This window comes from Macrosteles quadrilineatus, unplaced genomic scaffold, assembly GCF_028750875.1.
Source record: "Macrosteles quadrilineatus isolate MER2022 unplaced genomic scaffold, UCM_ALF_1.0 Scaffold_7__1_contigs__length_78375512, whole genome shotgun sequence".
NCBI lineage: Eukaryota > Metazoa > Arthropoda > Insecta > Hemiptera > Cicadellidae > Macrosteles > Macrosteles quadrilineatus.
Genome location: NW_026542600.1, coordinates 74,025,708 through 74,053,604, shown reverse-complemented (window position 1 = coordinate 74,053,604; position 27,897 = coordinate 74,025,708). Strand labels below are relative to the sequence as shown.

The following is a 27,897-nucleotide window of genomic DNA, read 5'->3' as shown; positions in this document are numbered from 1 at the left end:
TACACGTTTTTGAACTTTTCTTCTGTCTGTTCAGCTTTTGCGTCGATATTCAGTTGACTGAAGGGGCTTTGTTTTCAAATATAAATTTTTATCATAAATCTACCATAAATACGGTTGTTTACGATTTTAATAGATCGAGACAATAAGAATAAACACTTGCAGTTACCTCTTCCACTTACTTAACTGCTTCAATTTACGAAATACTGCATTATGCTTAAGTTCGCCTTTGTTTCAAAAATCCTTTAGTGATTCTCTTTTTATATGCCTACTTGTAGTCGCAGAAAGCCGACTATGGTTGAGTTATCCAACCAATACTAAGCAGTGAAAAATATTGCTATACTTAAAATAATGTGTAAGCAGGATTGGTACTATATTAGCATTAATGATTTTTAAAAAAATATAGCACGAAAAATCCGGTACCTCAGATGACGTTTTAACAAGTAAGGCAATAAATGACTGTGTCATTAATCAAGAAATAAAAATCTAGAGAGCTGCAATACTTTACCTACTAAATAATCAGTAAATATAACGTAGCACTTCACCCTCACTGTCTAATTAGGAAACCAAGATGAAGGTTTCAAGAGTAGTACAATACTTCATCGACTGTGTAAAGGTAACTCAATGTAACACTTTTCTCAGTAAGAAATTAAGACACCCAGCCAAAGGTATAATATCAGAAAGTAAAATCTCACACAGTATAGCACCAATCAACACCAATAAACAATAATTTTATGTTAGTTTGTAGAAGTCATTAGATTGACTCATATACAGTTCTATTAGAGTTTTTGCTGTGGTGTTTCCAGCTTTGGGTTGCTTTATGAACTTATATTGATATGTTTTGGTACTTTCTCGCCCGAGAGCGTATACAATAATCTCTTAAGTAAAGAACCTAGAAGGGTAAATAGTTTACCTATCGTACGATGCAATCACTAAATGAGGACTTTAATCCCAATGAGTAATCAGTTGACACACTCCAATCAGTTCCTTGGCGCTGAGTATCAAGTTGGCTAAGGACCAACTTGTGATTGCTAGACTCTCAGGCAATAAAATTGTTGAATTACCTAAGAAATAAGTTTAAGTGGTACTTTAAACTAATTAAGATAGAATGTTGTTTGACCGACATTTTGTAATTAATGTTTCTATTCTATTATTTATTCTTTATTCTATTCTTTAGTGTTATCATAGACTAACCAACACAAGTATACTTCTCATCCCATTGTAAATTTTGAAGCACGTTTTTCGTGTCTAGTTCATGTACGTGACACATGGGCGCTAGTGTTGACAAAACTTTGTTTCTATTATTTTAGGGTTAATTTCTTGATTTGTGCTTTACTGTTTGGTAATATAACTAAGGGACAAGTTATTAAATACTGTTCAAATAGTTTAGAAACCACAATGAAAAATTAATTAATTTGTCAATTAATAGAGATAGTTTATTTTTAGATAAGATTCCCGAGATTGGGTAAAATATTCGAACTTTCATGTTGTGTCGCAGGGTTTTTAAAAAGCGCATTTTAAAGATATGAAACTAAATTGAAGGAAACTATTTGGAAACAATATTCACATAAAAGTAATAAGGTTTCAAGGGCTGTTTTCATATTTTAAATTTCCAGTAAAGCCAAGCTAAGTTAAAATTCCATCCCGAAATTGGGAACATACTTATATATTTGCCTATTATTTTGCAAACAAATTTCTTTAATTTCTTTTTATAAGTAAAAAACTACTATTAATTATATATTTATTCTAATTCAAACTTAGAGGTTTGCACGTTAAACTAATCGGTTTATCAGCTGTTTTATCACTAACCCCTAAAAGCTGTAGGACAAAGGGCTTAACGAGGTAATTTGACTTTATTGTAGTAGGGCTCAAAGTAACAACTTGCTTTAAAGGGCTCTTATCAAGGGAACCCTACCAGGCTATCGCTTAAGGAAGTTAAATAGTTTTCAGAGTTTGCGGTTATTTTTTTGTAATTTTTGTCACAAGTCTTTATAAATGTTAAAAGTGAACTTGTTTGTCTTAAGATTCGTTGAACTTTGTCCAAGAATACTTTATTCAAACTCTTTGTATTAAGATTGGTGTCCTTTAAACCATAAATTCTACGAACATGACAGCTGGTAAAATTACTTCTTATGAGCTTAAGATAATATGAATTTGAATAAGTATAGATGTATTTTTTTTTTATTGGGATTCCATATAAGCAATAACCAAGATGGAAAACTCATAAAAAATGTATGGTCGCAAGTTCAATATAGGGATTGAGTTTAAATGCGGTGAGATATCTTTATCCCTTGATCATTAGATTAATTGAAAATGGATGAGATTATCTATATTACTCGAAGATATTGAACAGGGACCGGATAGTATATATGTACTTCATATAGATTCAAAGAACGCATCCTCGCCGTTTAATCGAATAATCAGACATCCCAAAGTTCAATGTACGCTGAACATATTTTAGAAAACAATTATAACTGCGCAATATTAAAAGAGTGTGCCGAAATTAATAATCATAAAAGTAGGGGTGAGAAAAATGACGTAAAAGAAGATTTACAACTCTACCAACATGCAAAAAAAGACGGGAACCAAATTATTAATACCATGCGAAAAATTCCAATCCAGGAAAAATTAGACAAATCAGAAAAAAATCTTATACACACGTGTTAAAAAAATAACCTTACCATTTAAGCAAAGTAAAAATTGAACCCAAATCACATGTTTAATCACATTTAATTTGTTTACAAACCTTATGTACAATACTGAGATTATGAACTTTGTGTTGAAATATGTAGGTCTATTACTAAAATGAAATAATTTGCAGGGTGCTATGATATTTTTTATTTCACTTAATTATTGAAAAAGTAGCCATAAGCAATAAACAGAACTTAAACAAATTATACATATTATTTTTTGAACGGATTGTGTTTTTGGCCTCTGGAGACATCAAAACAAAAAGTAAATTTGGCCCCGGGTCTAAAAAACTGAGCACCATAACATGCATTCATGAACGGTCTTATCATGAGACCTCCGGTAATAACTTATTACATACTGTATATGGGAATTTCGCTAAAACATTAAATTTTGATGTCATTGGGTACAAAGGTGTAAACCTATGTTTACTCTATAAATTTGGTGAACTGGGATGATCGGACTTTGGGAACGGAGTTTTCCGGGGGATCTTAAGGGGTGAAGATCGGTTTTATATTTTTTTACCCTAAAAAATAAAATTTCGCAAATTTCTTTCAATACTAATTTTTAGAGCTTAAACGAATCATTTTGTTAATCGAAGCGTTGTTGGGCACATAATGGTTACGGAGAACTTAAAAGGAGGAAATTTGAAATGTCTATGTTATTTGGATGAAAAACAAATAAACCGTTGTAGTTTGCTTGTTTATGGATATATTTTAATCCAGTTTGTCAAATTTATTTGGTGTATGTATTTTTTTGTGGGGTAAATGCGTTTACGCACACTGAGAGGCTCAATGTCCTTTTAAGTAGTTCCGAACTCCCACAGGCTCAATGTCCCCGGACGGGGTAGCGGATTTCTACCCCCGGATATTTACCCCCATGAAAAAACGCCTACGTCATTTTGACGTCACGAGGGGCGGGGCCTATACCCGGTCGAGAAACAGCCCGTGACTGGAAATCTACCCCCGGACATCTACCCCGCGACATCTACCCCCGGACATCTACCCCCGGACATCTACCCCCGGACATCTACCCCCGGACATCTACCCCCGGACATCTACCCCGCGACATCTACCCCCGGACATCTACCCCCGGAAATCTACCCCCGGACATCTACCCCCGGAAATCTACCCCCGGACATCTACCCCCGGACATCTACCCCCGGACATCTACCCCGCGACATCTACCCCCGGACATCTACCCCCGGACATCTACCCCCGGACATCTACCCCCGGACATCTACCCCCAGACATCTACCCCCGGAAATCTACCCCCGGACATCCACCCCCCGTGGTCAGCTCTGTCACGTATCGGCCAATATTCATTGTTGTAATTGATTTTATTTACTGTTTTATGTAAATCAACGGCTCTTCGGTTAGTAATATGATATGTCATTGTCTTGTTTAACATTATTTATCTTACTAATGAAATAGGCTGTAACAGCCCTTTTTCACCCGAACTACTTCACCGATTAGGCTACTTCCTATTACTAGAGGGGAAATAATAATGAAATAATTAATTAATTGATCGATCAACCAGTGGCAGGCTTTTTATTAACATTTGATTGCACCTCTAGTAATCAGAAAATAGCCTCTTTCCATGATATGTACTAAATTTCACGATCTGTGCTCGTGCATGCGCCGTTAGCTGTTACTGTATGTGAAAGTTGGCCAAACATTTAAATCACTGTCTAGAAATAAATCAAATGCTTAAGGGTCAAACTTTTGAAGCCTTTTATCAAAATATCGTTTTAATTACCATTTTGCGTTGCGCTAGATCTTAAGATTTAAAATTACACCTCGATCATAAAAATCGGTGAAGTAGTTCGGGTGAAAAAGGGCTGTTACAGCCTATTTCATTAGGAAGATAGATAATGTTAAACAAGACAATGACATATCACATGCGTAATACTAGATATTAGAGGGCAATTACTAACCGAAGAGCCGTTGATTTACATAAAACAGTCAATAAAATCAATTACAACAATGAATATTGGCCTATACGTGACAGAGCTGACCACGGGGGGTAGATGTCCGGGGGTGGATTTCCGGGGGTAGATGTCTGGGGGTAGATGTCCGGGGGTAGATGTCCGGGGGTAGATGTCCGGGGGTAGATGTCTGGGGGTAGATGTCTGGGGGTAGATGTCCGGGGGTAAATATCCGGGGGTAGAAATCCGGTGACCCCCCCGGACTACCGGCTAAAAACCCCCTCTACACACACACACACACAGGACTCTACACAGACACTAATCTTCTACTGGGACTTTCCTTCTTATATTCTTCCGAAAATTAAGGCCGATCGAGATCGACGTTCCCTAGACTCGATTTATTTGTGCTACCATGGTCGATACTATACAATTCAAATTTCACTAAAAATTCACTTCACTACATCCCCAGTTGCAACAAACCTTAATACTCGCTAAACCAAATGTTATTCAAATATGAAATACATCTGACAATTTTAAGGACATATTTAAGTGAAAATCCAAACAGCCAAAGGGAAATTCGCTGAGTCTGCAGGTTTGCTGTGACGGGGGTACTTTCTATGTTTACAATAGTTAAAATCCCAAAATCACTAAGTACCAATGGTACCAGAAATGCCTCTCAATATTAATATAATTTATAATTCAACCGTCAAATCTTCACACACGTAATGGGGTTTTAAGATTTTTACAAATGAAAAGTCACAGTTTCTGTTTGGGATACATTGGAATTTTCTATGCACAAATAAATACATTACCATTATTATATACTCGTGTGAGTACAACTTTTGCTATTGATTGAACTTAATCTGGACTCATCCTTTATGGAAAAAATAATGTATTTCCAACATGTTAACATGTTACTAAATGTCAAATGTTTTTCATTATTACCGAGCGTAAAACTTAAGGAGAAGATTATTTTTCCATTCAATAAAATAAAATTATGTCATTTTATGTTATAATAAGTCTTGATGAATCTACGGAACAATTTCCCGCGTTACAAATATTGCAGTTAAGAACTTAGGAAATGCATTAATAGATATAAAAGCTATTTCAATGAGATAAAATTAAAACATTCTACGGAGCACGTGACTGGGGTCGGGGATTCTTCCAAAGAACATTCGAAAAAACACATTTGTGTGTTCCTCAATATAGCAAATTTTAGTGCTCATTTATATTAGACGTCGACTTAAGTTTTTCCGCAAGAATTATCAAAAAAAACTTATTAAGTAATTGTAATTTTAATGAAGTGAATAGTATACTGTATATTTTAATCAGAATTGTTCTACATGGGTGTCTATCCTGGGACTGTATAGGTAATAATATTATCCATTTACAGTTTTATTAAATAGTTGTAGAAACCTGTGGGCCAAACGAATATCAGTTGTCTGATTGGATTTTTACTTAAATATCTCCAAACATCACCATATTTTATTCCCTATAAAAATAACATTGTATTTAATAAATACTTAGGATTGCTACTACAGAAAAAGAATAAAGGTTTTTACTCAATTGATAGTTGTAAATGGCAAAATAATTTAATTTGCCATATTTGATAAACAATGAATTCACAAATAAGTAAACCACATCAGTATACTTATTTTCAAAAATTTTAACGTTTTGGGATTTTGTCCGTAATTATTAAACGTACAGTAGATCTTCAACGTATTTTTGTTATCCTTTTACAATAACTTTGATTACAATTTGTAGTTTTTGTATTTGAAAGGAAAGAATATGAAAAAAATAGTTTTTGGAAATTAAAAAAATCTTATAACATCCTGTTCCTATGGCCTGATCTTCGTGGTTCGTGAACTAAATACTAAGTTTATCCATCCTTACACATTCATTCAACATCTCATTAAAATCCGACCGAAATTGCTCCAGTTATCCTTCTTCACGGATACATAACATTTCCTAATATAACATTTGAACGAGTGGCGTATTTTACCGCTTATCAAAACTGAAGCTATTCAAAACGAAAAAGTAATTCGTCCCGTGTTTAGGTACTCATATTACTGTGTGGCTTACGGCAATAGCTTATAAACTATATAAGATTTGTTTATTGGAACCAGATAAATATGTTGCTTAATTAAATAAAATGTTTGTCAAGGAAAACTCAATAGTATTGCATTTTCCTATTTTATTACATTTTATATTTCTACAAAACAGACTTTAATAGATGAATTTAGCTAAAGATCAAAAGAAATGTTAACGAACAATTTCAAACACAAAATAAATATAATTATGAAAATCTCCGTCTTGCGACTGTAGTATTTCGAAACAAAAAGAATGACAACATAACATTCTTTAAGAAACATAATGTGAGCCATTTGTAAAACCCATCAGTATTGCCAGGTATATTTTTCTACCAGATTTTTTTCACGATACCAGTGTAGAAGGAATGTGCTCGCGTTGTATGATATTCAGACAAATTTACAACACAATAAATGCACACTTGTTGAAGTTAATTAAATCTTCGTGTCTGGTTCATTCATTGTTTATTTTCTTAAATGCTAATATTCAGATAAGTAATTTCCTTTGTTTAACATGCTCTTGGGAGCTCCGTTCCTGAATGATGTTTTCCAATATTGCTGCTAGAACGAACTGGGTAAGTTTATTAGATAATACTTGTGCAGTCGAATATTCAATTATAAATTATTTGTAAACCGACTGTTTTATATTTAACTAGGTGATGACTTTCAGTTCGATTAAACATTTTGAGTTTATGCTTGTGTTATTTAGTTAGTATTGCAGCTTAAGTGATATAACACTATAATTTATTTTAGAATTAATATATTAAAGTACAGTATACATCAAATATTCATGAATATAACACAATAACATATTTATTTACATTTTATTTTACATATTATTTTTTATTTTACATTTTCAGAATAGTCAATAGCTTTAGTCCTAATAAGCTTCAAGAAAATATATTTTGTCATAAATTAAGTGAGTTGGTATCTCAGTTAACCATGGGAATTCATGTCTGCGATGTCGTGGGTTCGGTTCCTAGTGCCTGCTACAAAACAAAAAGGGCTCAAACGTCTTGGAAAAGGTAAAGGATTTTTTGGAGTCTAATATGAAACATGGATCTGGTTCAAAATTACATAAAACCCCCCTAAGACGATCAACTACTACAATACATGAACCAATCATAATAAATACACACATGATATCCAATCGTAATAATAAGGACGCAGTTCGATTTTTAGCAAATTTCCCATAGGGGGAATAAGCTATTACCGTAGGTCTCATGGTAAGACCTAGACCCGGTACCGATTTACTTTTTCATTTTGAGGTCCACGGAGGCCAAAAACACCCTCCGTTCAAATGCATATATATATGTATGTTAGTGCGATAAGTTAAGCAAAAATGATCCGATTTTGATGAAATTTGGTACAAACTTGTAAACTACGTTTATTCAAAGGAGTTCGCGAACCAGCATGGTCGGACTATGGGAACGGGGGTTTATGGAAGGTTTTATGGGGTAAAAATTGGTTTTTCTAATTTTTGACCACAACCACAAATAGTGTTAGCAACAATATTAGGGTTTAAAAACCACCTCACCACAGTACGTGTGTAACGTGACTATATCTTCCATAATCATTATGTGAGGGCGAGGCACGGGTTTGTATCGCTACTCAGTAAGTACAGTGTACAATTAGTCAACAATAACCACAAATAGTGTTAGCAACAGTATCAGGAGTTAACAACCACCTCGCCACAGTACGTGTGTAACGTGACTATATGTTCCATTATCATTATGTGAGGGTAATGCACGGGTTTGTATCGCTACACAGTCTGTACAGTGTACAATTAGTCAACAATAACCACAAATAGTGTTAGCAACAATATCAGGAGCTAACAACCACCTCACCACAGTACGTGTATATCAACATTATATATACAGGGTAATCATGGCCACGTGTTGATAAATAATAAGTCTTTTTTGACATTAAATTCCCTTTCTGTCATACTATTTTTTTTTTCACAAAATATTGTATTGCAAATGCTAAATAATTTTTCTCAAACCTTAAATCTCGAACACAAAATGTATAAATGACGTTTAACCATCGTTTTAGTCTATCATTTGGTAATTAACTAGAAACTGTCGGTTTAATTTTTCTCCTAACTAATCAGATAAAAATATTACGTGACTTGTGTGGTTATTAGATTAACTCGGTAGAATTAATTGTAAACTTTTTGTTTAGAGAATGAATCAAACTTTACACCCTTGTTACATTGAAAACAGAGATAAAACGTCTGCTGGAGTTATGAGGGATGTATAGGAGGCGCATGTTGTATAATGCTTTAATCTCTTACACGGGACATTCCCTATTAAACGATTAAGTAGGATATCTCGTAAGCCTTATTACTCTTCTGAAACTCATATCCTATTTAATCAGTTTCATATGAAATATATTTGGTCTTTCGCGATATCATTAATACCCTCGTCCCTCGAACGAAACCTGAAATATTAATAATGGGCATGTATTAGCATACAACTTCTTTCTTTTCTACTCCCTGCAATGTATTGCAATATTTCAACCTGCACAACTGACCGGGTCAAATCAATATTGCACAGACAATGGCGATCTTTAGGATTTGAACTTGAGAAGTGTGATGAACAATCTTTACTTAGTTATACACTATACGCTAAAAGAGTTACAGTGCTATAAAATGTAAAGAAAAGTCTTAGGCCATCATTATATTCAATTATAAAATAATTAAGAGCAATTTACTAGACAGATAGATATACAGGGTGATTGATATAAGTGTGCCAGCTGTTTTATTCGAAAACTATAAGAGATGTCAAAAAAAGTTAAATGGTAAGTGCCTTGGATTTTTTACTTTAAAAATTGTAGTCAAGATGAAAAAAATATTTTAGCCACCATTTTTACAATATGGTCGCCAACTTAGATTTTTCTTATGGAACACCCTGTATTTTTATTTTTGGAACCTGTATTTTATGATGTATTCCGGTAGAAAATGTAATTTTAAGACAATTTTACTGTTGTGTTTTTTTTTTTCATAATCCTAACTGTTTCAAAGATAATAATAAGTTGTGAAATTTGGAATAATTTTCGAATAAAACAGCTGGCATGCTTGCTTAGGCCTTTATCGAAACTCTTTCTCATGCCGAAATTTCAAAACTTTAACAATTATTTTCTTTAAAACGGTTAGGTTTATGAAAGAACACAAGAGTAAAATTGTCTTAAAATTAAGTTTTCTACTGGAATACATCATAAAATACAAAGTGTTCCATAAGAAAAATCTAAGTTGGCGGCCATATTGGAAAAATGGTGGCTAAAATATTTTTTTTACTTGACTACAATTTTTAAAATATAAAATCCAAGGCACTTACCATTTAACTTATTTTGATATCTCTTATAATTTTCGAATAAAACAGCTGGCACACTTATATCAATCACCCTGTATAGATAGTTAACAGTGTTTATTTTACAACCTACCGTACTGTATGTATTTTACAAACTCACATATTGTATTTTTTACGCGCAAAAGACAATGGTAATTTGACTGTCTGTCTGATTGGCAAAGTACACTTTCACTACATACAAATCACAAACAACACTGAAATCGTATAAAAGATAAGAAACATAAAAGTTCAAACTCATTTAAAAGCTAAAATAAATTTTTAATTGATTTACTTTGATTGTTTGTTTTACCACTGCAAAAAACTTGTTTAACCTATTGCCTACACTTACCTATCCACGTTTACGAATATACATAGATATCATACCTAGTAATCATAAACAATTTAATGAATTCTTTGTGATTTTCAGAGGCTTAACAATCCCTAAGGTTGCGTTGATGAAATTTTAATCCTAAGAATATTAAATGCGTAAACCTAAACATAATATGTTTCAGAAAAGAGAAAGTATGTTCCAATTTTGAAAGTTATAGTACAAAAGTTTTAAACCTGGAGGAGACATTGCATCTTGAAAGTGCTATTTCCAGCTACACATAAGATTTAATTAAGTACTATGATTTAGTATAGGTAACTGTCATTTAAATCAGATAGCGAAATAGATTATTGCAACAGTAGGCCAACCGTTATATCAAATGACAATTTAAGTTCGTTATAGGGTATAATTGAAACCGCCTTGCTGGGTTTTAAAATTGAGTATCACCATTGTATGTTTTGCCCTTACCTTACTGGGGATTAAAAGTGTTTAACACTATTACAAAATTTAAACCCATATGTTTTGTAGCAATTAATATTCTAAATATGTAAAATTTATGTATATATATATATATATATACGGTATAACATATATATATATAATTTGTTATATAAGAATTGAATATATTTAAAACCATACTTTTGCCTAATTTTATTAAATTATCTTATTAGATAGATAAATATTTATTACCGATGTCGCAGCTAGCTTGTGTCTTGTCGAGTAATGTATGTTTAGCAAACTTTGGCAATCCACTGATTGAAACAGGTTATAAATTAACCCCACTGATTGGCGAAACTTTGTTGGAAAAAATTATATTACTTTTAAAATAGAAAAGTTATTGGATGAATTTTGTTGTTAAAACGAAAAAGACAACTGTGAAAAAGGAATTCATTAACGAATTTTACACGGATTTGTGTAAGGATTAAAATTTCATCAACGCAACCTTAGGGATTGTTCAGTCTCTGAAAATCACAAAGAATTCTTTAAATTGTTAATAATTTAGAAATAATTACAGATCTTAATATTTCTTCCGAGGATTTAGCTAACTAATGCCTTTTGTTCTTTATCACTGATGAAAAACTAAACCCATCCTCCCTGCTTTGCAGCAAAAGTGCTGAGATGAATTTTGGAGATTGAGAGATTGTAAACATTTCAGTGTTTACCTGTAAAAGGATATGTTTTACCAAAGAGGGTGTTTTGTTGAACAACATCATTGAACAATTACCGTCACTACCGATAATAAAACAACAATTTAAGTTGTGTTCTTTATTCTGCGTTTAGAACAATGTCCGTAGAAATTGCATGCACACACTTTTGACAAACCTAAATTACAATTCTTTAAGCTTGCTAGTACGCCAAGTACTTGATGTTCAAATAAGATAGGTCACATAACAACGGAGAGGAGAGAAGAAGACCAGAAAATGTAAATAAAGTTACATAAAGTAAACCTGGTAAGTAGTAGTGTAAGTTTGGCCTTTATGACATCATCAACTACACCGTTGTAATAATAAAATTGTAATTCGTTTTTACATCATTACAGTATTGATATTATAAAAGGTCTAGCTTTTATTTTTATTTATAGAAACATTACTTATAAAGGGCTGAAACATTATAATTGTTAGGTTTATCGGCTAAATGTTACCAACTAGAAGTAAGGTAGGGTTGTAAAGGATTATACAGTAGAACCATGATAACAAGACTCTCATGGGGTGTGTAAAATAAGACTTGTTATCAAGGTTGACTTCTTATCGAGGTTTGTAATAACATGATTAGGGGTACAATAATTTTTAGGGGATTTGAAAATTAAACTTGTTATCAAGGGCTACTTGTTTTCGAGGGTCTTCCTATCAAGGTTCCTCTGTAATAAGAAGACACCATATACACAAGGATTATTTACAATACTGACATTTTTAGCTACAGCACAGCTAAAAAAATATATATTTATTTGAGAATGTATTTTTATCCCACCAACACTTTCAAACAGTTAAGTGACCTATTGCCCCCATTTACAAGTGAAGTCTGTTTATTTTATTCATACACCTAATTCATATTCGTTGCATCGTTTCACGGTCTACATTAAACAATTGAAAATTCTATTCTGTAAAACGCACTATTTGACTTAAGTAAAATGTACTGTAAATAAAAAAGAATCGAGGAAGGACTTTTAATTTAGTTGTAAAGTGTGAAACACATTCAAGACGATGTGGAATGTTCAGTAAAAGTGTTTCTGGAACTTTGTGACCCAAGATAACAACGCCCAACTCTTACTCAATTAAAAAAAGTCCCTTTGTTTATTCCTCTGCCCTCTCAAAAGAGGCTGAGTAATTAACATTTCGAATCTTATAGGGTGTTTAGTTTATAAATATCCAAACGTCATGTCATTGGAATATTACTATAAATTATTAAAATCTAATATACTGTAGTTTGAACTAATTATATTGACTGAGCTATCTCAATAGAATAATGTAAAATTGAGTTTATGGCCCGAAAACATTTACCAAAGCAAATCAAAGAAGGAAAAATGGGCTGGTGAATGAATCATTAGAATCAAAATCGAATATCTCAGAAACTATGTGAAAATATAAATGGATCGTGTTACAAAATAATATGTGCTTTTAAAAGTTCCTAACCAACCAAAAGTTAATCGGTATTATTTAATATCTCATGAGGTAACATGAGCTTATGTCTAAATACATTGTCCTTGCGTCGTGTCTTCCTAAATATTGTTATTGGTTTCTTTGCAACAAATACGCTACATTTAAATAGATACAAACTAAGACAAAAGCTGTAATGTAACGTTAAACTATGATAAAACCTAGTTCTACTGTAATTCGTCTTTGTTCAGTCAATATTAACTTTACTGACACTTCATGTTTACATTTTATTTTGTTTCCAAATCATTCAGTAATTTATATATTTATATCGTATTTTATATTTACTAACTGTTATATAAGTTACGTTGTATTAACATTTTTGTTTCTAAAAGTATAAACTAATTAAAATTACATCAAAAATATGTTTGATGGCCCAAGTTGTAAAGAGATTCAATTGAATCAGTTAATCATCTTTTGGAGGCCTACAAAGGTAATAAAGTCTGTAATGTTATTGGTGATCAGAGTGTTCAATTACCAACAATTGAATTTTTATTGATTGATTTTGACGTAGTATTTGAGTTTTTTTTTTACAAATATAAGACACCATTAATATTTATAAAACTAATATTTACTTTATTTACATTCAATTAAAAAAAATTATAAACGGAATTATTATAATCATAATTCAACGTCGTAGGTTTAGGCATATTCTATTTTTATTTTGAGCTACACTTAAAATGAATTATTTAAAAATATATTTTTTTTTACTTTTTCAAGAATCGTATACTATGACTTTAATCGTGAAGAAATTGTGTGTAATTTCAACTGGAAACATTCTACAGTAGATATAACTATGAAATACTTTCAAGTGCAATACATTTCATTAGTCATTTAGCTGTATCATCGTAATGAAAGAATATTGGTTCTTATTGTATTTAACTGTGAAAGGTTCTGTTGCATTGGTTTTAAGGTTGATATTATGCTAATAAGGAATAAAAAATTGTATTAACTACTACATACTGAAATGTGATCCAAATCGTTGTACAGTAAGTATAAACCGTTTGCTACATTACTGTAATTCAACGTTTTAGCATGTCTTAAAAATATGAAGTTTAACACTTTTTATATAATTTATAAAGTTGAAGTCATACGAGCAACTACAAAAAGGCAATAACAAAGTTTGAAGTAGACCAGTCCTTATACGAAGTTGCCTATTGGATACGGTGGAGCTGTTATTCTGTCGCAACAGAATTGATCACGGTCCAACTGAGGCTCTCTGATGGTCAAATCCCGAACTTTTTCAATAATTGTCTTCAGCCAACTTCGAAAAGACACTTCACTGAGTAATAAATAATTTTTTTACTTGTTGTTTAAAATTTGTCTAAATCTTAGTGTGCCCTTAAGATACATTAGACTACCTTTTATATATGTATATTTTTAAGTTTTTTGTTTGCTTTTATAGGGAGAGGAGGGAAAATGCTTTTACGCCCAAAGTAAGCCAGCCTGTAGTGTGAGACTCCTGAATTTATCAGACTACTCACGCCCTCTAAACCCCCCCCCTCAACACCTCTGTTGGACACGGACCTGGAATTGTTTGTCACATTATTTCAAGTCACGCCAACATGTGTCCTAAGCCCTCAGGGCTCTCACCGTTTCTGGCATTTAGATTTTTTATGACCTACACCGCATCCCAGTCAAGGTTGAGCTTCTTGGTGCGGAAAATACCCTGGATGTAATGGGACACACAGGTCCAATTGTCCTCACCCTCCGTCATCATCGGCATGACCGTGTCCACCGACAGCTACTAACTGCTGAGCCTCCTGGCGGGGCCTTTCCCGACGCTAGCAGTGGAAAAAGATATGCTCCACGTCATCGGGAATGCCTGGGAAGTATATGCGATCGGGTGACACTGCTTTGCACATCCTGAAGAGGTAGTCAGGTACGACCGGAAAAAGCCGTGACCCGTCAAAATTGGGTGAGGTAGAAGTCCACCTCTCCGCACCGCCGATTGACCCAAGGTTGGACTTGCTGTATCAGTCGCCTGGTCCAGCGTCCCCGTGTCTCCTGTTGTTTTGCGGCAGCTGGTAGGTGCGGGTGCGCTCCTCTGTTCGTGACATGGTCCTCCCCACGGTGCTGATAAATTGCCTTTCTCTCCGAGGCCAAAAGTTTCATGGGGATTACTCCAGCAACCATCACACGCGGGTTCGGACACTGTTCGGTAGGCTGATGGTAATCTTTGTGCTGCCTGACGCTGCACTCGGGCGAGCCGCATGCTATATACCTCCTTATTGAACACGTCTGCCCACACCTCCGCACCGTACAAGAGTACGGACTGGACCCAAGACATTAACAGCCTACAACTGGACAGAAGCCGTCCGACATTGGCCATTAATCGGCTAAGAGAAGAAACCACCCTAACAGCCTTGTCCGCCGTACGGAAGATCTGATCCCACTAAGCTTGCAGTCCACCATAACCCCAAGGTACCTGGCAGTTATGTTTTGCATAGCTGTCAAAATGTTTTTAAAAAAGACTATTACTTAAACATACTTTACATACGTCACTCCACTACATACAGATTCACGTTTCTTTAACCTACACCCAGACCACCTCAAATACACAACAACATTAAATTTGCCAGTAAATTAAAACATTGCCTACTTGACCTATCATATTACACCGTCTCTGAATTCATAGAATAGTAATACTTCACTACTTATGTTATATTGAATTTTTTTGCCCTATCTACCAAAATTAGGCTATTTTAAGCACTTTTTTACCTTTGGCACTTTTGGGGGAAAAGATTTAGGGAAACTACCCTTCTATGAGCTTATACCTACTACTTATTGCATTTTTTTACCTTATTCTACCAAAATTAGGCTATTTTAAGCACTTTTTACCTTTGTCCCTTTTGGGGGAAACGATACCGTACTATTTCACCTCGAAAATCGTGTTTTAACATCGCGAAACCCTAAACTAAAATAACGGCTTCGGCATTCCCTAGTTCTCAAAATTGTCTTTCTTTCAACACAAAATCTCTTCTGCTCATGTGCTTAAAGCATCTTTAATTTTGTTAATGGTGTCCCCTTTGAAACGAATAAATAAATTTAACATAACGATTATGAAAATCCGTCAAGGGGTTAATTATTTAGAATCGTGAAATTAAAGAACCTTGTCACGTTTCATAACCTTGAAACACTATCTTTTCTGAAAAAGAACATTTCCATTTTTTCAGATCATGTCCAGGATATTCTTTGCCAAACAGGCTTAATCTTTAGATACCAAAACATTCAACCACCTTTTTCAAAAAACATCTTTATTAAAACGGTATACTGCTTTTCAATGCATTGCCAACCCATCTAAAAATTGAGTCAACCCCTGTTATTTTTAAAAAATCACTTAGAAAATACTGGTGTACAAGTGTTACTACCGTGTCCGTGATTTTATTGCTGATAGGTAGTCATGGGCATATGGTATGTTTGGTTCATGAATTGATTACATGTAAATAGTGTTTATTTTAGTAGTTATTTTATAGTTTATAAGACAATTTGTATTTTTTTAAATGTATATTGACTTAGCCAATGCATTAATGTAAATCTGGCCAATTAAATGACTTATGACTTTAATATATACGATTTTAAAACAGTCATAGTAGGAAAATTATACATGCAATACATTGTTTATATTGAAAATTAGTTGATAGACTACAGTAATGATATCCCACAGCTCCTAAGGTTCCATTTTGTCGATGATATGAGACTTCGACCTTGTGGGACGTTGACTAACTGAGACTCTACACTACGTTACTCTATGTGGGTCAGGATCAGGAATTCCGCCAGACCGTCAGGCGCCAAAAGCCAAAACCAAAAGTTTCTTTCTTATTTCTGTTCTGTGTTCTCTTCATAAAAAAATACTGTAAGTATAATTATATTATTATTTACTGTTTGCCTAAACTATTAAACAGTTAAAAATTATATTGTGCGTATTCTATAAGTAATTAGGACATCTTGTTTAGATTTCAGTAAGTAACAATAAAGTCAAAAAATTAGCTTGGATAATGAATTATTAGTAGACGTCGGTCTACAGAGTAGGTTTTTTGTTAAGCTTCTGCTGCTCTATTAAATAGTGAATACCTAACCTAGTATAGGTAATTAGCGTAGGTCAATTCAGATGTGTTTTTCTACAGTATAGGAAATATTGATGTTAATGGGCCAAATAGTCACTGTTTTTAAATGAGTTTGTATTTTATTTCTTAGAAACGAAATTCTCAGAATATGCCCTATTTCTTATAATCTTGATTTGGTATAGGCCTAGGTTTTAGCCCATTACCATTATATTACAATTCTTACAATAAATCATTTCATTTCATATCTAAATGGCCCTAGTCAAATTGTTAATTGTAAATACTAAATTGATGTTTTACTCAGTTTAAGTATTTTCATCCCAGAAATTGGTAGGAGTAGGCCTAAGATACTTATTTTTGTTCTGAAAGAAAAAAATTGGCAGTCTCTGTAATTCTGTATTAGGGCTAGCCTTATTATTATATTGGTACCTGCCTACGACTCACATTTTTCAAAAATTCTCACTTTACCATCCTTATGTCAGATTGTCAATATTACCTGGGCGACTTGCTAAACTTATCATGGAATAGGCCTAAGTTAGGGGTTTTCATTGGTCAAACTGGTAAACTTTACCTGATCTATTGCTCTACTTAAATTAACTTATAGTAAGTTAGGCCTAAATTGGGTATCCTAATTGATTATTTAGGTCTAACTGTTCTCCAATTTATGCACTTGCATTTGTTTAATATTGATATTAAGCCAGACCAAGGTTTAATAGAATATAGCCAAATATTCTAAGAATAAATAAGTAGGCCTAACAAATTTTGACCAAATGAGTTTACTCGGGAAGACCTACAGATATGACATAAGTTATTATTTAACGCCTAGCAGAAAACTGAACCTATTTAATTGGATGGCACGCAGCTTGTTAAATTTCCTAGATCTTATTTTAGGCCTATAAATTGTGTTTAATTCAATAATGTAGGCCTAAGCCCACAAATATAATATTCTACATGACATTTTCCTATTTCAACCTAACATGAAATCCTAATCCAACAGGCAAAACATGTGGTACAAGTTTCCTAGCTGAGTAGCATATTTTCACTCTATGAGAGTGGTTACTATCCATTAATGTTAATCTGTTAGTATTTGGACTAGGCCCTATCCAACATTTTGTGCATCTAACTTAGCCTTGTCCAGCCTAGATATTAGAAACGCATTCTGAGTTACATTTTGGCAGTTACCTATTAATATAGGTTGTAGTGTAAGTTTAAATCGTCCTAATGACCATGGGTAACATTTTTAAAGTTATATGTGGGCTGTCGGGTTTATTAAATGACATATTGTATGACATATCATCAGTCCTTTTAAAAGCCTTAATGGAACCAGTAGCTGAACCTTTAGCTTTGTGTATTAATGCCAGTCTAAATGAGGGGATTTTCCTATCCAAACTCACAATATCTAAAGTTGTGCCTGTGTACAAAAAAGGTAGCAGGAGTGATCCAGGAGGGTACCGGCCGATTTCTCTGGTCCCTGTTATTTCAAAAGTCTTTGAAACTGTAGTAAAAAATAAAATAAGTAATTTTTTTTAACAACATAATCTTTTTACTGACTGTCAGTATGGTTTCAGGCCTGGTAGATCTACGATCGATGCAATCAAAGTTTGTTCATAAGTCATGTATTTGCTGGCTTTGAAAGCGGAAATCCCACAGGAGCAGTCCTCTGTGATTTGTCAAAAGCCATTGACTGTGTCGATCGTAATATTCTTTTGCACAAATTGGAAATATTTTTTTGGTAATATTTTTTGTCAAATGTTAAATGTAAATCCATCTTATTTGCTGATGATGTAACCTTTCTCACAAAAAATTAGTACTTACTGTTCGAAATCCCAGTGGCTGCTAATAATATTCTTAATCAGGCAAATGAGTGGTACAAAGCCAATATGTTGCTAATGAATAGGGAAAAACTCAAACTGCTGTTTTTACTTTGACAAATACTGGTAATTTAGAAAATGAATTCTCTCAGTGTGTTAAGCTCCTGGCTATGCACATAGATTCCAAACTAACATGGCATGAGCATGTCAAACACCTATGTAAATCGTTACACAGAATAATATGTTTAGTTAGAAAGATAAAAGTCTGTATATCCCCTGATTGCTTAAGAATGGTTTATTTCTCTCTTTTTAAGTATAATTGCCTATGGGTTGATGTTTTGGGGAAATTCTAGCTCCATAAGTAGTGTGTTAGTAGCCCAGAAGAAGATGTTGAGAATCATCACTAACTCTGACACAAATACACACTGCAAACCTATTTTTCACAGGAAAAAATTCAAACTGTAGTCAACCTGTACATTTTTGCATGTCTCTTACATACCAAAAAGCACTTAAACACTCTCATTCTCCACAGGCACGTACACAGCCATGGGACACGAGGCCAAAACAAAATCTGTAGACCCTACACAAGACTGACCAAGGTTCTCACATCCTTCGAAGCTACAGCTATTGCTTCGCCTTTTCAATTGCTTGCCTTTTTCAGCTCAGCATGTTAGCTTAGCTAGGTAGTTTTAAGAAGGTGATCTATGCATGGTTGATAGTAAGGCCCTTCTACAGCCTTAAAGAATATTTTGAAGCAGACTTTAGCTCCATCAATTCTGCATGATGTGTTTTGTTTTTTTTTCTAAAATAGCCACTCTTATTTAATTTTGTAGAATGAACACTTATTTTTTATGTTTGCTTTAGTTTAGCATGTTTTACTATTGTATTTATGACTGACTTGTGCATTTCAATCGTCCATGACAAGATCGATTGCATGTAATTTTGCCTAAAGATCAATGAATGTCTTATGTCTTATTGACTCGTGCTTTTACTCGACCTTGAAAATTTGTTGAAGTCAGTGGATCTAAGTTATTGGCGTTCGTAAATAATTGAAGCCTACCTTACTTTTAGAGATAGACTTAGTGTAGATCTGATGATGCAAAATGGTGATAGTAACTTAGGCTAAATGTAATTCAACTTACTCTACGCAGTGTGTTTTTCATCCCTCCTTAGTTAGCCTAAATAAAAAAACATCTTATCCCTAAAAATTAATCTGATTGAAATTAAATAAACCTCCCCAAAAAAACTTTTAAGTTTTTTTAAACTGACCTAAAAGAGATCAAACTCTTAAATTGAACGCAAACCAATGGGTAATTTTCGGTTGTCTAATGATTTATGTTAATCATAAAAATCACCATGCCTAGGTATAGATTTTAGTGAAAACTCTACAGTTCTTAAGTACCTATTTACCAAGGCTACTTAAGTATTTTGCCAAAATTGTATGTTTTTTTAGATGGCTGATCAAAGGGAACAGTGTTCAAACCCTGACGAAGACGAAGTAGTAGATGTTCTGTATGACGTAACCAGTAGAAGAAGCACCGTACCTAATAGGGTGGCAAACGTTGAAGCAGAAATTCTTCAACAAAGACAAGATCTTGCAGTATGTATTATTAAATTTTATGTACCAGTAAGACATCAATGTAAAAAAAATAGTGTAATAAGTCTTAGGCGCCAATCGTTGTAATAATGTAATAAATAGCGCTGATCGTTTAAGGTATTTCTAATCTTCTATCAATAAATATTGAGCATCTCAAAATAATATAGAACTAGGTGGGCCTAATAGTATATTGGGAATCACAGGGGTGCTCACAAGGGGGGCTATGGCACAGACTGTGTCATGGAAATTCTTGGGGGGTTCCAAAAATTTCAGGGTGGCTAAAATTTGATTGATAGTGTTCATTATTATGAAAAACAAAAATATGTTACCAAGTCACCAGATAGAATGTAAATTAATTAATGAAAAAAGATTCACAACTATTAGCTTAATATATTATTGAATTTCAATTAGCTAAAATTGCTATGTTTAGGAGCGTGTGCTGAAATTGATCCGCGGTCAGAGGGTAGTTTTGGATCGTACAAACTAAACTGATCCAGGGGTTTAACGGGTAGATAATAGGGTCGCTTGAAACATAAGAATTGATCCTCGAGTGGTTGAGGGAGGGGAATTCTCCCCGGCCTGTACGGGCACTCCCACCATATTGTACTGGGTTGAGATTGAGACCTCTGGTTTTCACCGATATTCTTTTTAACAGATGGTCTTCAAAATTAGGAGTCACTTGATGGGGCTTAATAATACAGGGGATATTGATGTATATTTTTACATGAGGTCCCTCAGGCTGATGCAAAATAAAAACGTCCGCCATTCTGTAATGGGTTGAGATAGGGACCACTAGTTTTCATGGATATTCTTTTAAACTAATGGTTTGTAAAATGAGGCCTCACTTGATGGGAAACACATTAAAAATACATTTAAAACATTTAAACCATACATAACACACATACATTTAAAATTTGTACTTGCTTCATCAAAATCATTGTAGAACTAGCCGGGTTTTATCATAACTCGGCAGATAACAGACCCTTAAGAGAGTTCTTAGAATTGGTTTTCCTGGTCTGTCCACTGCTGATAATTTTGAAAGGTTTCATTTTGCAAGTTTAAAAATTAACGTATAAAAATGAATTAAGGAAAGTATGACTCATCTGGTATTGTTCGATTCGTAACAAAACGAGGAAAGTCCTACAAACATATGTATGATAACCCAACCTAACATAACCGCCGCAACGCGCTGTATAAGGTGGCCTCTGTAGGACGAAAGCACCCTGAGATCTTAGTGGCACCAGCCGGGCGCAATACTGGTATTAACTGAACTCGGTTTGGAACCGCATATGTAAAAGGTTTCATAAGCTCCAATGGTCGACTACAAATATTTGTCCGGCCGATTTGTACTCGCCCGGGCGAAATTAGATAGGAGGAAAGAAGAAGGTCCTCAGCAAGTTCAGTCATTGATCCTGAAGATCACTGGGAAATGGGCAAGATGAAATTATAACTCTTTATCCAGCAAATTCCTTGAATCCTGTAACATCATCCACTCTCATTCTACTCCCACCCAGCCCGGTTTAAATAAAAATTCCTGAATGAAAAACCAAGTTGGAAGCCCAACTTACATATAAAAGTTTAATCTGTGGGTTTAAAAAGCTTTTAAAAATGGCTTATTATAGCTATGTTTTAAACATTTATGTGAAAATAAAGATGTATATCCTATTTATTTATTAAAGGCCTTCAGACCCCTTTTTTCTATAATTTATTACTTAACTTCCATCGTTATCGTTAAATTAACTGCTTGCCAGTTGAACTGGCTTTGCTGTTATTATACAGGGTGGCTGAAAAATAACTTGCACCCCCCCTTAACTTTTCAACCAATTGAGATATTTGAAATCGGTTTGCGGCAACCTTCTTAGATATGAGGGGCCACAATAATTATAGTCAATTTTGAAGATTTTGCCCTTAGGGGTAGTGGGGGTAGGGGGTAGCTCAAAATTTTCAAATGACAAGTATAGTCGAGTTTAGTATCATTTTACAGGTCTTGACAAAACATAAACATTGACATAAAGAAAACTAAAATCGGCTCACTAATAACAAAATGGCGCCCTAAAACGTTTCAAATCCAAATAACCATGAGCGTGGCAAAAAAATTAACTTGCACCCTCTTTAACTTTTTAACTATTTGAGATATTTGAAATCGGTTTGAGGCAACTTGTTTGGATATAAAGGGCTATAATAATTATGGTCAGTTCTGAAAGTTTTGCCCTTAGGGGTAGCGGGGGTAGGGGGTAGCTCAAAATTTTCAAATAGCAAGTATAGTCGAGTTTTGTATCATTTTGTAGGTCTTGACGAAACATAACAATTAACATAAAGAAAATAGAAATCACACCATTAATAACAAAATGGCAGCTAAAAATGATTGAGACAATGGTTATTTAAAGTAGTTTTGAGCTGTTGAGCTACCCCCTACCCCCGCTACCCCTAAGGGCAAAATTTTCAAAATTGACTATAATTATTGTGGCCCCTCATATCTAAGAAGGTTGCCGCAAACCGATTTCAAATATCTCAATTGGTTGAAAAGTTAAGGGGGGGGGGTGCAAGTTACTTTTCAGCCACCCTGTATATAGAGAAATAAAGGATTTTAGATGATTTTTAATTAGTTTCTAACTAGTCAATAATTTCTCAAAAATTTTTAAAGGGCTTTTTCCCTACATGTTGAATGAGCAGCATTCCTATTTATATTCCTGAAACCCCTTACATTACAGATCGTTTTGATCTTTTGTTTTGATTGTTTTTAGTTTAGGTTTTCATGTGTATCAGTTATTAAATCAACTAAATATATCTAAAGATTCATATGATTGGTTAGGAAAATGTCAAAGTATTGCCTGGTTTGGATATCAAGAAAGTTGCCACCAAGTATCCCCTAAAGAAGACTGTACCTGCAGTGAAAGAATCTTCTGACAAAAGGGACCAGGATATGATGGCTCGTGTAAGTATTACAAAGATTTTAACGGTTTGTCACGGGGTGATGAGTTTGTGTAAAACCTGCTTTGGAAATAGGCTTCAACTAATAACATGTAAATCCCTAAAATTTGACTGTACTTACTATCAAAAGTTTAATATTTGCCAAACAAATTATATAAATCAAATCAAACAGAAACAAATAATTAAACTTAGCTCGATGAAAATTGTGATTTAATCATCAATACTAAAATTTTTTTTTTTACATTTGTCTAATGTGTAACTAGTTTTGAATTACTTAAATACCCTGCTATGGAAAATTTGTATGTGTCAAATTATGATAGGGGTACATTTTCGTTATTTTAAGGCCGCGAATGGATCGAGTGCATTGCTTACAATACGATGGCAGCCTGCATAACAGTGGACAAGTCACCCCCCCCCCCCCCTAGTTCAGAACTCAGCCGCTGCCACCTCGGAGTGCTGGCTGGCATATTTTGTTTTGTTTATTTGATCTTAACATAACCAACCAATGTATTTATTAATACTTATGAAGTCAAACGGGGTGAAGCCGGTGGGTAACAGCTAGTATATATAATATTCCAAAAACAATCATGTCTGTGTTTGTGTCGAAAATAACACCCTTTGTACCATGGTAGCCATAAAAAGGCTGTTATAATAACAATCAAAAAAATAACGAACGAAAATCAATGAATATTAGGAACAGAAATAGTACGATTAAGATCCATAAACATTTACAAATCATGCCACTGGTCGAAAGTAAACATGTTTTTATTGATACTTAAATTGTTTTAGCTTAGTTTGTTTAAAGTATTTTATAGTTTCCAAGTAAACAAGTTGAAGATTTTAACAACATAGAATACAATATTATTACTTCTTAGTCTTCATTTTTATTTAATCCTCCCGACATTTTATTCCGTTTATTAACTTTAAATCCAACTGTCAAAATTGTTGGTTTGGTCCAATTATAATGCTGGTTTGGTAAAATATGTAAACAAATCGTTAAACTAATAAGCATTAAGTGAGAAAGACGAAGTGATAGGCGTGGGACACGAGCTAGGGAATAGGCTTGTGAAAACAGAATAAATTAGAACGGAGAACTGGCAACAGCGCACGCGAGAAGTAGGGGGGACAAACACACTGCTCAAGTGCTACAACGCATTAGTGGCATCCTGTCCAAACACTGTTGATATATACCGAATTGCGGCATGGGGTCACTATTAAAAACTGGAGTGTTCATTAAAAATATTGATGTACATAAGGTTTTGGTACCTTCCTTCATCCACTGGTGGCCGCAGTTTGAAAGATGTCACAATTTGGTGTTTGCGAGTATTTGGTAAAGACCCGTATGTGTGTGTGTATGTGGATGTGTAAATTACGGTTCCAATGTTATTGTAACTTATACTATTTTCCTATAAAAACCCCATAAAAACAAAAAGTTGGATTTTAAACGAAACCCCGGTTTTAATTAAAATGAGTATGTTACGGTCCTTAAAATTTTGAACAAAATGGTACAGATCCCATTTCTGTAAAAAGTACGGTCCAAAAGTTATTGTAACTTAAGTTATTTCCCATAAAAACCCCATGAAATAACAAAATATCAGATTTTAGGAAAAAAGTCGGGTTTGATTAGAATTAATGTGTAATGGTCCTTATAATTCTAAACAAAAAAAGTGCAACCCCCCATTGCTGTAATGATTACGGTTCAAACGTTATTGCAACTTTTGTGATTTATCTCTATAGAATATCATAGTTACCAAGGCAGTAGCCAGGACAAACTTTCGGGAGAGTCAGATCAGTGGCGGTTCTAGGACCTTGTCAAGGGGGGCTCCCGGAGGGTTTGAGAGAAAAGAGGGGGATCTGGGCAAATTTTATATTTTTAAAGCCGTTTGGTGACTTTCCAAAGCAATTTTTAATGCCTAGAACTGTGTCCAATCGTCCAAAGCTTATAGGAGAAAGTATGTTTCAGTTTGCTGATACCGTTTATTGTATTTTGTTTTATTAAAAGCGATTATTCCTTTACATCGAAGCCGAGAGATGTATCAGTAACAAACCAGAGATTATTTTATTTCGTTTTTTTAGTATTTTATTATTTCTCTTAGATTGTAATTCTATTATGAAGTTATTCTATTTAGTTGATTCATTATTTTGCTAGGCCGAGATAAAGGTTTATTTAGTTAGAAGAGAACGTATTAGTTTATCAATGCGTCGGTGTGCTGATATCGTGAAAGTAATATAATAATTGATACTCGGACCGTCGAGTGCCGATCTACGACAATAGTGCCAGCTTAATGCGAGCGAACCCTAGACATTTCTAGCTATCAGAGTACCTAAATCGAAAGTTTTAGCTTAGTTCACCCTAACCTAAAAAAAACACCTCACAAATTTGCCAAAGTTTACAGAGCCTAATTTTCTCTACAGTTGAAATAAATATCAGAGGAATTAGATGTAAACTAACTCTTTAAGATGCTCAAAGTTAACCACCCAAAGGGTTGTATGGGTTAATTATGGGTTAATTATTGGGTTAATTACTTTTACAATTACTGTAAAAGTAAACATGGTCATATAAAAATGGTAAAATATAGGCCTAAATTTACATATCTATGCATCAAACTAACCTAATTTGAAAAAAAGGTTCGGTTTGTCTTCTTTTCTCAATTAATTCCAAGCTTTTAAAACAAATTATAATGTTAATGTCATTTTCAATTTGTGCCTAGGTGAAACTAGTCTTAGTCTTAGGGGGTGTTGTTTATTGTTATGAAATGTCATAACGGTTAGCTGGAGTTAGCCCTGTGATTTTGGGAGATGGGGAGTTAAAATGCTATTCTCTTGCCTCTTCAAACAAATATTGGTGAACATTCAAAGATTTTAGTGAACATCATATTTTTTACTCAGTTTTGACTCTACAGTCTATGTCGTCATATAAGGAAATATTGTGACAGATTTAATAATTTACTATTACTTTTTTCTTTTTTGTGTTTTTCAGACAAAATTACTTTGTGAAACGGCGGATGCATTAAAATCTGCACTAGCACAAGCTAAGAGAGAAAAAGAAAATAAAGAAAAAAATTAAATAATAATTGTTATTTTGGAGCACAATTGGTACGGTACAGTATTTAATAGGCATTTATTACTATGTGAAATGTGGTTTGTTTCCTTCTGAAATTGTTTTACATTTTTATGACTTGTTGACATTCCTTGCTTTTCCCAAGCTTGTGATGAAATTAGATACATAGGGAATTTGTTATTAAACAATACAAAGTACATTTTAAGATATTTAACTTTCGTAAACAAGTATGTTTGGTACATAACTTTTACTTCATTGTGTTTAGTGTAGCTTTTTAGGTTATCAATAGGCCTGCTAAAAAAAATTTTTATTAATATCCTGTAGGTTTCAAATCTGTGTCCTTGCATTTGTTGTAAGTACTCATATCATGGGTACAGGTTAGTTTATTACCTATTGGTTACATTTTAAGGTTTCCATAAAGTACAGTTTTCTTATTTTATTTAAATACTCAAGTTAAATGTAACTTTTCTACCTATTGTTGTTTAATAAATAAGTTACCTAATGTATTTTTTTGAACAAAGTTGTTTCTAGTGTTTCCTATGTTAGGTTTGTCAATAAAATGTTGTTTTAAATTTGTGTGTTTTATTGGCATGTAAAATATTAGGTGACATTCTTCATAAAATCTTAACAAGAATTCAAATTAAATTATAAATCAAAACCAAATTTAGCATAAGGGGGTTTTCAGAATGTATATAACGTAGACAGAGACAGGGGTGCCTAGAGGGGGGCTATTTTTCTTTTGTCTGATTGAACAAACCTAGGAGGATTAAACATTAAGGAGAGGGCACGCGAATAGGAATATACATGTTGTGGTCAAGCCAGATTTAGCAGAACACTAGAGGGGCACGCGGAGCCGTAGAGTGGCAAAAAGCCGCAGCTATAACATGGGAGAGATAGGGGAAAACGTGACGCATGCTGTTTCAAATTCAAATTGCCGCTAAACTAAAACACAGATGTTATTCAGTGGTGGCATTCTTAAAGTTAATTTATATTTCCTTTAGAATGGTGTAAATCTCTATAAAACTATTATTTGTTATTTACTATTGAAGATCAAAGTTGAAAGAATTGTCTTGGACTTTGAACATACGATTACTTTAATTACGATTTTGAAATAAATATGATATATCTTTACAAATAATAAATTTATTTGTGTTCCCTAAGAGTTTCTAAAAATAAAAATAATATATTTACTGATATTTAATCGGGTTATTAAAAAAAGAACCGTGTTAACTGTTTTTTTTTTTTTTTTACTTTCACAGTTTTTAAAACAAGCTTATTAAATTTAGGTTTTAAATCAAAAATGCAATTTGAATGAATAAATAAATATTATTAAATCAGCATTCATTATTTTCTAGGATTTTTAATACCTTTAATGCTCGTTTAAAAGCATTTTTGTGATAGGCAAGTA

General features: G+C 33.6%; 1 protein-coding gene across 1 annotated transcript; it reads left to right on the top strand.

Moving 5' to 3' along the window:
* The first annotated feature begins 17,638 nt into the window (after window positions 1–17,638).
* Window positions 17,639–27,061, top strand: LOC128998884 (uncharacterized). The gene is made up of 4 exons (XM_054425239.1): window positions 17,639–17,649; window positions 20,354–20,500; window positions 23,310–23,432; window positions 26,409–27,061. The coding sequence occupies exons 2-4, from the start codon at window positions 20,354–20,356 to the stop codon at window positions 26,493–26,495; spliced, it is 357 nt and encodes a 118-aa protein (XP_054281214.1). The 5' UTR covers window positions 17,639–17,649; the 3' UTR covers window positions 26,496–27,061.
* Window positions 27,062–27,897: the final 836 nt, after the last annotated feature.

Bases quoted from the DNA above. Each gene is read 5' to 3' on its own strand.
- LOC128998884 (XM_054425239.1), top strand. From the start codon at position 20,354: ATGGCTGATCAAAGGGAACAGTGTTCAAACCCTGACGAAGACGAAGTA. The intron at 20,501-23,309 runs GTATGTATTATT...ATGATTGGTTAG, and splicing joins AACAAAGACAAGATCTTGCA to GAAAATGTCAAAGTATTGCC. The intron at 23,433-26,408 runs GTAAGTATTACA...TGTGTTTTTCAG, and splicing joins ACCAGGATATGATGGCTCGT to ACAAAATTACTTTGTGAAAC.